Source organism: Limulus polyphemus, unplaced genomic scaffold (assembly GCF_000517525.1).
Source record: "Limulus polyphemus unplaced genomic scaffold, Limulus_polyphemus-2.1.2 Scaffold817, whole genome shotgun sequence".
In the NCBI taxonomy this organism is placed as follows: domain Eukaryota; kingdom Metazoa; phylum Arthropoda; class Merostomata; order Xiphosura; family Limulidae; genus Limulus; species Limulus polyphemus.
Window position 1 is genome coordinate 79,958 of NW_013666427.1, and position 11,448 is coordinate 91,405.

At 36.5% G+C, this 11,448-nt stretch overlaps 1 protein-coding gene across 1 annotated transcript; it reads right to left on the reverse strand.

The window, feature by feature from the left end:
• Nucleotides 1–6,482: 6,482 nt before the first annotated feature.
• LOC106460692 (extracellular serine/threonine protein kinase four-jointed-like) lies at nucleotides 6,483–9,946 on the reverse strand. Its single transcript, XM_013920425.2, has one exon. The coding sequence runs from the start codon at nucleotides 9,131–9,133 to the stop codon at nucleotides 7,232–7,234; it is 1,902 nt and encodes a 633-aa protein (XP_013775879.1). The 5' UTR covers nucleotides 9,134–9,946; the 3' UTR covers nucleotides 6,483–7,231.
• Nucleotides 9,947–11,448: the final 1,502 nt, after the last annotated feature.

Sequence of the window (11,448 nt, forward strand, 5' to 3'; positions counted from 1 at the left end):
TACTTATAAAAAAAAGTATCATAAGTAGTTAAAGTACGGCAGTACTTATAGCAAAAATGGGGCGGATACATAATACATGCAATCAAAATATTTATTCATATACATTTAATAAGTCCTTAAGTGACAAACAATCCACATACAAAATTACAAGTCAAAGAACCACTTGAGAAAGTCAGAAGAGCAGATACAAAAAATTCACAAAACCACAAATTACTCAATCTCACTGACTGACTGACATTGTTGAACGCTTTTAGCTGTGTAACAAACAGACTTACCATAGTTATAAGTGCATTAAATAGCACAGGGACCACATGCTTGTGCTAGCGTTTTCCTATACTAAACATCACCAAGAAGAAGAGCTATTTGATGTACATCAGGTAATACCTTGAACAGAGACGCCATTTAAAAATACATACGTCCGTGTACTGAGTAGGTGAGATAAAATAAAACAGTGAAGGGGTGTGGTCTTCTTAATCTATAGCACTGTGTGACAAAATCTGGAAACTGTAAGTAGTATGGGATATGCCAACGCCGGGTGAGCCATGAGAGAAGCTTCACTATCTAGGCTAGAAGACAAGCTACGTTCTTTTGCAATGAAATTATAATACATATTGTAAATTAAATCAAGTTTGCATTCATTAAACATCTAATACGTAGCGTAATACTATGGTGCACACCCATACTGATGATATACATATAAGATATCAACACAAATGTATGGATGATGCGTAAGATCGTGTTACCTTGTATGAAAAAGTGCGTGAATAAGTGGAAAAAGTACGTATAAAACTTGAGAGTGTAGGAGTGGGCGCACCAAAAAAGTGAGGAAACAAAGAAGGAATGGTGTAATAAAGCTTCCTCTGTACAACCTCACAAGGGATGTGTCTAACATCCGGTCCATGCACCCATTCCTACACTTTCAATTCTCTAAAATATTTTCCCCTTGTTTTTTAAGAAATTAAAAGTGACGTTGGGCGGGATTCGAAGCCACAACCGTGTTATTAGAAAGTCGCACTAGAAGTTCTGTGAAAATGGAAAGCCAAATACATTAAAAAGCTTATATTATCAAGTCCAACCAAAACAAAACTTTATCTCTTGATGGACTTTCACTTTTTGAAACGACTTTTGTAATGGCTAATATTATTCAGTCATCAGAATAAACAAGGCAGTAAAGACCAACACCCTTCAGTCAGCATTATTAACAGAACAGTAACGACTACCACCCTTCAGTCATCAGTATAATCAAGATAGTAATGATTAATATTATCCAGCCATCAGAATTAGCAAGGCAGTAAAGAACAACACCCTTCAGTCAGCATTATTAACAGAACAGTAACGACTACCACCCTTCAGTCATCAGTATAATCAAGATAGTAATGATTAATATTATCCAGCCATCAGAATTAGCAAGGCAGTAAAGACCAACACCCTTCAGTCAGCATTATTAACAGACCAGTAATGACATTACTACCCTTTAGTTGTATCAGTAGAAAAGTAATGACCACTACCCTTCAGTCACCAGCATCTATAGAACAGTAACGTCCACTTTTCAAGCCTCAATATTAGCAGAACAGTAATGACTAGCCCTCTTTAGTCATCTAAAGATGTAGATTTTGGGGAAAACAAGACAAAATATTTCATTCAAAGATGTTTCATCGGAACCAGTTTTAGTCTGTTGGTATTAACGTAAATAAAATTTCAACGTCTTTCTCTCTTGGCATGAAAACGGAGAAGTACGGGGGATAATCTTCTGACAATAAAACAGATAATATATTCATACATTTTACGATATCATTACCTTATGGCTGAATAAGGTTTCACAAGTAATATCAAACATACGTCAACAAAACTGTCTTGTTAACAAACACCTATGTAATCATGATTCATATTTCTAACTGTTATTACTTTCAGTCTGAACATAAGCTGATATTAATTTGAATTTCGCGTAAAGCTACTCGAGGACTATCTGTGCTAGCCGGTTCTAATATTTAATGATAGACTAGAGGGAAGGCATCTAGTCAAGACCACCCACCGCCAACTTTTGGTTTATCATAACTGAGTAGTGGGATTTAACAGTCACTCTTATAATACCTCCAAAGTGCAGAGCACAATTTAGATGGGGAGTTTCGAGGGGGGGGGGAACATAGCGCGAACCAATGAACATCGGATATACAGTTCCAATTGCTAATCACTGGGCCGTGCTCGGCTCTGCTGTTGGATAGCATAAGATTTCCTAGATGAGACCTAACATATTTTATACAGGGGTGGCCAACCCGTTTTTTTAAACACTTGTGCCAATTTTAGGTTTCGAAATTTAAATAAAGTTGTCGTCACTGGTTCGAAAAGCGCCCAAACTAAAGCCCACAATAATTTATGGGTTCAATCAATCAAATTAACAAATATTAGAAATTAAGTGAAATAATTAACAACATGACTCATAGTTGAATAACATTTCATGTGTGTGTGCGGAAATTCCAAGAAAACAAATATGCTACGTGCCACATCATGTGATATTTTCTAAAGAACAGCGAAGTTTTCCTCGCGTGCCGCAAGTGGCACGCGTGTTGTGGGCTACCTGACCACTTCGAAACCGTGAATCAGCTTTTATTTTGTCTTATTGTCAGTGTAAGTATCAAGAAAGTGAATGCTCAGACGTTTCAGGTGACTTTTTATCAGTGGAATGATGTTAGATGTTACGAATGAGGTTTTTAAGTACATTTGTGACTCAAAATTTATAATGCTCAATACTTAGCCGCAAGCAATAATTTTACAAACGTAAAGGTAAAAATCTCTTGAATATTGAAGCTATATGTGAGATCTCCCTATCCCCCAATGGTAAAGCGGTAAGTCAGTAGGCTTAGCAGAGAGCCTTATTGTTTTGCGCCGATAAACCCCAAACAACCAACCTGTAGGCTTATATGCGCTAGAAAACGAGTTTCAATACTCGTGGTCAGCAGAGCATAGAATGCCCATTGTGCAGCTTTGCGCTTAACAACAAACAATTAAACTGTATACGAGACGCTCGTGCAATATCTTTAAATAATCAGTTTTGTTGGTTGTTATATACATTTTTCGAAGCGAAGGTTGAAATACCACTTTATGCTTACACTAGTTAAAGTTACGCAAAAGTTAACTGTTTGTTAATTTTTAATGGAAGTTTCCTGACACCAGAAAGTCCGAACTTGATGGAAACAAAGTGATTTTAATATGATCATCCCTTCATGTAGCTGAGCTTATTATGAGGGCCCGTCCTAATTCAAGAGAGGTGTAGCTATTAATACATCTTATAAATAGTGCAGAGCTTATACACATACATTATTTAGATATATATAGATACGCGAAAGATTACTGTGTCAACCACTGATCTCAAAACTAGCTCGGTTATTTTTAAGAGTGCGCTACGGAACAGAAACATAAAAAATAGATTGTTTCTCTTTGTATGTTTGTATTAGCACAAAGATACACAATGGGCTGTCTGCATTCTGTTCACTGCGGTGAATCAAACCCCAGATTTTAGCGTTTTAAGTCCACGAATTTACAGCTGACTCATTGGGGGATCATCTAAAATAGAGGCTATTGTGGCATTCGGGATTGTTCTTTAAAATTTAAACCCCTTCTACTTGTCCGTAATCAATATAAACTTTTAGCAATTACATCTTGTCTTATCAATTTCTTGTTAGTTTGATGTGTATTATAACTTCATTTTTTTCATTGTTACATGAAGTCAACTAACAATAAATAAGTAAGGTAAAATTAGAAAATATGACAGAGTTACAAGTTTTCAGAGTAAACTCACATAAAAATAACCTAGTAAAACGTATCACAAACTAAAACAAGGTTGTCCTATTTTCTTATAAATTCTCATACAGTCTATCAATAAAACCTTTCAATTAAGACAAGGTTTCCTGATAAGTACATGGCATTACTTAACAATCGACAATACCAGTCTTCCAGAAAATAAGACAAGGTTTCCTGATAAGTACATGGCATTACTTAACAATCGACAATACCAGTCTTCCAGAAGATAAGACAAGGTTTCCTGATAATCATATAGCATTATTCAACTATGGACCAAAACAATCCTCCAGAAGTTAAGGCAAGGTTTTCTGATAATCGTATAACATTACTTAATTATAGACCAAAACAATCTTCCAGAAGTTACGACAAGGTTTCCTGATAATCATATAACATTTCTTTACTATAGACGAAAACAGTCTTCAAGAAGTTACGACAAGGTTTCCTGATAATCATATAACATTTCTTTACTATAGACGAAAACAGTCTTCAAGAAGTTACGACAAGGTTTCCTGATAATCATATAACATTTCTTTACTATAGACGAAAACAGTCTTCAAGAAGTTAAGAAAATATTTCCTGGTGCTCATCAAACCATTATTCGACAAAGGGCTCCGTGTGTATGTGTGTGTGTGCGTGTGTCTATTTGTAACTGGCGAACTGCTGGACCGATTGTCGCCAAGCATGCAATGCATCCTTAGAGACGCGGGTAGGAGTGACATAGAGGAGTTGGCGTTCGCATGTGATTACCCTATGTAGTTCCCGTTCGTTGAATGCGTACGATAACTAGTACACAGTAATTCTACAATAAACCAGAGCAGCCGTATACAGATAAAGATATGGTGTTTAATATTCGCATTACTTTACTTTAAAACGATCTTCTAGAAGGACAGGTTTCTGATATTCGCGTGAAATAGCTGTAAAATATAAGATAGGAGATAAATATTTCATAGCAGTTAGGATCCTGATATTCATATAAATAACTCTTGTAATACTGAGACGATTCCTTTAATGATATAGAATATATCTTTAAGAATACAAGAGATGCTGTCGAACATATTTTTTGTAGACCCAGAATATTTTGTGTATTACATCTTTGTGAAATATATCTTTGTTAACACGGGAAATGCTGTGGAATATATCTTTGTTAACACGGGAAATGCTGTGGAATATATCTTTGTTAACACGGGAAATGCTGTGGAATATATCTTTGTTAACACGGGAAATGTTATGGAATATATCTTTGTTAACACGGGAAATGCTATGTAATATATCTTTATTAACACGGGAAATGCTATGGAATATATCTTGTGAATGCGGAAAATGCTGTGGAATATACCTTTGTGAACACAAGATACCTATGTTGTGGAGTATATTTTTGTAAACACGAGATATGTTGTAGAATATATTCTTGTGAACACGAGAACACAGTGATTTACATTTATCTTCCTGCGTAGAACTCTCGAAACACTAATCCACGCTCCTTTAGAGAATATTAGATTTAAGACCTAGGACAACAAATGTGAACGAGGAATAGAAGATATGATATATTGACACTTGTAACTTTAAAATCACATTTAATGACGAATTCTGCTCAATTTTAGCTAATTAAATATTTTCTCTCTTGTTCAAGCAAAAACTACACAAAAGTATTACCATAAAAATAAACCTGTGATTCAATGCTATATTTTGTATTACCTTACAATTGTAAAATTAAGCAGTATCAAATAGGTGGTATTTTAATGTGTCACTAGCACGTTCTTTATGCTTCTCATTCCCAGTAAAAAAGAAATGAAAAGAGAGAATTCAAATGTAATGTATTTACTTCCCAACAGGTGAAGTAAGAAACTTTCTAAATCAGCAACAGTAGAAACACTTCTTGATATTTTGGTTTTTCACATTTGACTTTACATGGAACTTTACAAATCAAGTAACTTTTTAAATAGAAGGTTTTCTCTACTACTTTTACAAGACATCCTACTGGCTAAAATATATGCTTATTGTTTACATAAATACATGCCATAGTTCGTCGAGAATTGATGTTATTTTCTCGACAGTATATGAACTAAAATTAAATGGCTGAAACCTGGCTTTAATACATGCAACATATTAGAGAAGTGGTTCACATGTGAACTATATTCACAACCGAGTTACGTAGTTGCCTATCAGGTAATATCTTCGTTGTAAATCTGGGCCATTAAAGGGTGGTGAAAGAATGTAAAACTATAGTTTTCCTCTGTTTAACAAGGGAATTTTACAGGTTGTTCGTAAAGGTAATAACAGAAGACAGCCTGAGAAAGGAATGATGTCGTAGTTGCATATATAAAAGTGAAAACAAGTTGTTGCATGCTTGGAGAAACTGTTGGATTTGTGGTTAATAATTAACAAACCTACAGGAGATAACCAAATTTTATAAGCTACCATTAAAATATTATAAAAAGTAGGAGAAATTTTGTATTACTAATTGAATATTACATAAGTAATGTATATATATAGCTAATGTTCAGTAAGAATAGCCAACATAAGTAATGTATATATAGCTAATGTTCAGTAAAAATAGCCAATATCTCATCTGATTAATTAAAGTTTTTTATTCATGATAGGTAATATCTTTCAAAACAACTGACTTCATACTTTATGATCTACAATATTATATATCTTATAATTTTAAACTGAAAGTTACATAGATTTAACACCTAGAATAATATGTACAGAATCAATGCTTCGAATTTTACATTGTATTATGTACATAATTTTACACACATATTCTACAGATGTTTGCACACCACAGCCAGTTCTATAGCATTATATAAAAACAAAATACCTGATTTTTTCAAACTTGCAACATTTGTGGACTCGTGCAGCAAGCTACTTTAAACATTCCCAGATTTACTGGGTTAAAGAAGTTCAAAAAATCTTTTTAGGTTCTTTATCAACTAAGAAGAAAAAGCAGAGTTCAGTTTTTACCTTGAAGTTATTGAGTTTTTCAAAGCACGTGCAGAGAAGTAAAAAAAAAAAAGAATTTCACTCGTGTACAGGCACACAGCTGGCTCTCGTCTTTTTCCAGGGGTCTCTCATGATGGAAAGAAAGCATACATATTTTCCCCCTCGTCATCGATAGGGACAGTTGTCATTTAGACAATTTAAGCTGTACCTCTGGGTATTATATCACACTCAAAGAAACACGTGTTCGGAAATTGGTTGTTCTGTATCAGCTGACAGAATACATCAGAGAAGCAACCCCACCTAGCTTCAAACTAGTAAATCCTAATCTCAGATAAAAGATGATAAAATCACAGTTGTACAAGGACACAGGACGGCCCTAGTGGGTTGAAGATACACTAAAGAAAGGGGTATTTTGTTCCATAAAATAATTGCACTGACTGTACAAATTACTAATATATTTTAACTACGGAGGACTTAGTCATGTCGTTAACTATCGCTCAATATTCGTTTGTTCTAGATCCACTTTCGTATTATATCTTACTCTGCATTGTTGAATTTGATCATATACTATTTGGATCCTGTGTTTAAGTGTTTTTATACTATGCTCTGGCAGGAACGGTAACCAGTCAGACATACCTGGATCGTAGTTTATAAACGCTTGTTTCAAAAGTTTAGCAATGTTTTTAGTCCTGTGTATTCTGACTACAGAGTCAGCAGTTTTTTTACGAAACACACACAAGGAATTTATAAGATATCGGTGAAAGTGTTCATATTTGTCCAATAAGCGATAACCATGAAGAAGTCCAGATTCGTTATCAAAGAATATAAGTAATCCTGACTCTTTATGTTTAGCAAGATTATGCGTTGGTGAGTTCATCATCTCCGAATTCCACTGTTCGTTAAACATGTTGTTTACCATACGATCGAGATTAGCCGTCAAGTAATCAAATATGATCAAGTCTGACCACTGAGCAAGCTCTATTAATTCGTCCATCGTTTTATTGGACAGATCTTCAGCCACAGGATGAAGACGTCGATCTTTGGTGCGAAAGGCGGGAGGAATATAAGCAGGTTCTAAGTCGTCCACGAACTTGGTCAACACAACGGGCCGCTCGACATTCCACTGGGCCAAGTAAAGTTGGGAATGCACCCGCTCCCACTGACGCTCCTGACCTCTGATGACGGCCAGCACGGAGGGCGGCAAGTTTCCGATATTCAAAAGTCTACTTAGATAGAATGAGAAAATTTCTCCCTGGATTTGATCGTTGTTCTGTCTGTATCGACAACACGAATTATTTCCATTTTCAAAAGTAATCAATCGATTTTGCATCCTACCGCAGCCTTCTGAGATTTTTACTATCTTGGTTTTATTAACAAACTGACGCCAGTTGTCCATATCTTTAATGAATCCATCAGGGATATTTTTTTCCAGTTCTTCTGCCCAATATATTCCGTTGACTATGTTAGTTATTACCTTGGGATCTGGACCAGCATAATTCTTCTGGCTCCTAAGGGAAAAGGGGGTTACCGAGGTACTCGGTTGTGTTGAGGAGATATCATCAATATTGTTACTGCCGAGGTTGACTCCAGAAGTCAAGAGCCTTCCTACGTATTTCGCTCGCCCCGGCAAGTTTCGCTTCGCCGTAGGGAGCCAGCGGAGACTGGGCTTGGGGTGGAAAGTGGTAGTGGCCAAACTCTCTGGAACAAGGCGGCTTTCCGCGGGGAGTAAACCTGTCATTTCGTTGTTCTCAACCCCTACTGCTGTTTCGTTAAAACCTTTATTAAAACTCAAATTTTTAGCTCCACTATTTTTCAAATTAAGTTTCGTAGTTAGAAAATAGTTCGATCGGTTCTCATTTTTGTGAGAAATTTTTGAAGAGTCAATACGAACTAAGTAATGCGATGGAATTACGGAATTCGCAATTAATATTTCCTTACCGTTTTCAGCGACCTGCCCCTTCTGTTGAAAACCATTTGTCAGTGCCACACGGCCTGTTTTCAGCAGATGAAGCATTTCGTCTTTCAAAGTGTGCCCTTCCTTTGTCCTTTCGAGACTATCATCCGGTTTTTCACTATTAAGAAACTGGTGCACGTTCAGCATTCCTTCCTTTTCATCTGGTCTAGGAACAACAACAATCACTGAAGCTTGAGTTACTGATAAACTCTGTGTTATGGGCTCCACATCCTGCCATTCTTTATCAGTGACTTGTTTCTTATAGTCTCGTCCACGAGATGTAAAAAATCCTGGCGTTGAAGATGATCCAGACAGATACACTGGTAATAGAACTCCGCATAACATTCCTACGGTAAAGGCGATACCAGCTGAAGTCAAACACAGTCTATGGGACAGTAAGCCAAAGCTTTCCTTATGTGATCTAGGACAGTTATTCATAGCTGGATTAGATGGTTGTGCACTGGTGTTCTATAAAAAGCCTACATTTAGCGTTTAAAATAAGACAGACACTTGTAATTTTCACTAGACACTCGATTCTGCTGTAAAGTTTCTTAACACGCACGAATGGCCTTCAAATTGTTAAAATGATAGAAAATAAACGACACCTCCGAGTATAAAACATCACAACTTTTGACATCTCTCACTAACTACTTACCGACTGGACCCGTTAACGTTATAATACACTGTCTCCCATCTACAGTTATTTTACATCCTGTAGGACAATAACACTGACTGAGGGGGAATGCGCGAGCTACAGACAAACATGTAGAAATCATTCCTTCTAAGATATAAAATAAGGAAAAACCTCAACGTGTCACAGTATCACGTAACAAGACCACCAATAAGAAATCGACTTGTTTTCCACACCTATATCTCACCAACAACCAGTTACAACAACCATCAGGCCGATCTTGAACTGCACTTGTCTCTGGACTGGTGTCAATGTCGGTTTGCGTCTCTCAGCTTAGTTCCACTAGTCCTTACAAGATTGAGTCTTTTTGTGAAGTCGTTAAGCAAGTAGGCTACCCAGGGCTCTATCTCGTTCTTCTTCCCTGCCCTTCAATCACTGCCCCTCCCTTTCCTTCCTCCAATGGTAGACCTGGGCACTGCGGGAACTGAAGATCACCACAGTGCTCACCTGGCGTTTCAAGTCTTGGCTCTGATCCCGGGTCTCCCACTGGTCACTAGAAAATGAAAGAAAATGGCGCAACACTGAGGAAACATACATGGTATTCTAAAGTAAACAACTTATTTCTTTAAACCACTGTTAATAGCCGTTAATGTACTATTTCTTATACTAGAAAGAAAATTCTAACTGATTAAGTACGTAACATTCTGCTAACATTAGCTCTGTGAAATCTCAAATGCACACTGACAAAACAATCGTGGAACTACATGAGCTGAGCAAACGAACACGGTGCGCAGTAGATAACGCAAAAAGATCAATGCGCATTTCGCCTGCTGTGAAACCTACTTTTATGAATGATTGGATATCAAAGGAAAGGAGGCCAAGCTACCTTGAAACGAGGTCGCATAGATGTTTAAGTGAAGGAATATTTGGTTATCGGTGTACAGACAGAAGTGCCGAGGCTTGTAACAATAGTGACTATTACTTTGTTTCGCCACCCACGCAACAGAGATACGGGTTTGTCACTGGCGTTCTCGTTAAGATAAGACCTGCTGTTTTTCAGGCGTGCACGTTTCTCCTCCTTTCGCCGTAGGGACCGACCGATGCTACATACCCCCTACCTCAGTGTCTGAATGGTAGTCTGTCGGTCGGAACTCCCATGGATCTGAAAAACATGCTTGAAAAACGCTTAGGTTGTAAATTTGATGAGCTATGTACACATGCGTTGTTAGATACGAAGGAGGATATGGAAGTTTTACACAATAGCTTACTGATGGACGGAGTGATAAGTGTTGATATTTTACATATTCATTTAGACACGTGTAACCATTTTCAATTCAAACGATTAATTCTTGATTATAGTGAATCATGAAAGCTATGTCTAAATCTTGAAGTACAAGGTTACGAAACGCAGAGAAATTCGAAAAAAATCCTAGCTGACTCAAGAAAGCTGAACGTTCTTCATATTCCGTGCCAAATGTTGAAATATTACCTAAAATATGATATATGTAATATATTTGTATTGGTATAAAAGCTGACGTCAGCTATACAATATTGAAACAGTAAATAAACTTACAAATTCGCCCACTTTCAAAATGCGCTTTTTTTGCATTACAAGTTTGCCAAAGTCCTCATCAGCTGTACATAAGTTAATGTTATATATATATATTTAGTTGCCACAAAATGATTTTGTTTTATGTTACACATTTTTAATATTAACATAATAGAGCGAAAGCTAATTAACGAACAAAGAATTCTCACAATAAGGAAAATGTGAAAAAAAAGAGAAAGAGCTGCATTGTTTCATTGTAGACACTCGTGGTTGTTTCAGTTTTCAACCATTGTCTTAACATTTGTATTCCTTAATAATCGTACTTAGCTTTGTAATTACTTTATTACTGCTTGAGACCAGTTACTAGACTATCAATGCAAATATAGAAAATGTCGTTTGGAATCCAGACGACATTTTAAGTATGTATCAACGTTTCTTGGTTGAGGTTGCCAGGCAACCTCAACCAAGAGACGTTGACACATACTTAAAACCCACCCAAAGGCCTTCATGAACAAATAGAGTTCATTGTGCGAAGAGCTGGTAATCAATTTTCCTGAACCGTAATAATCATTC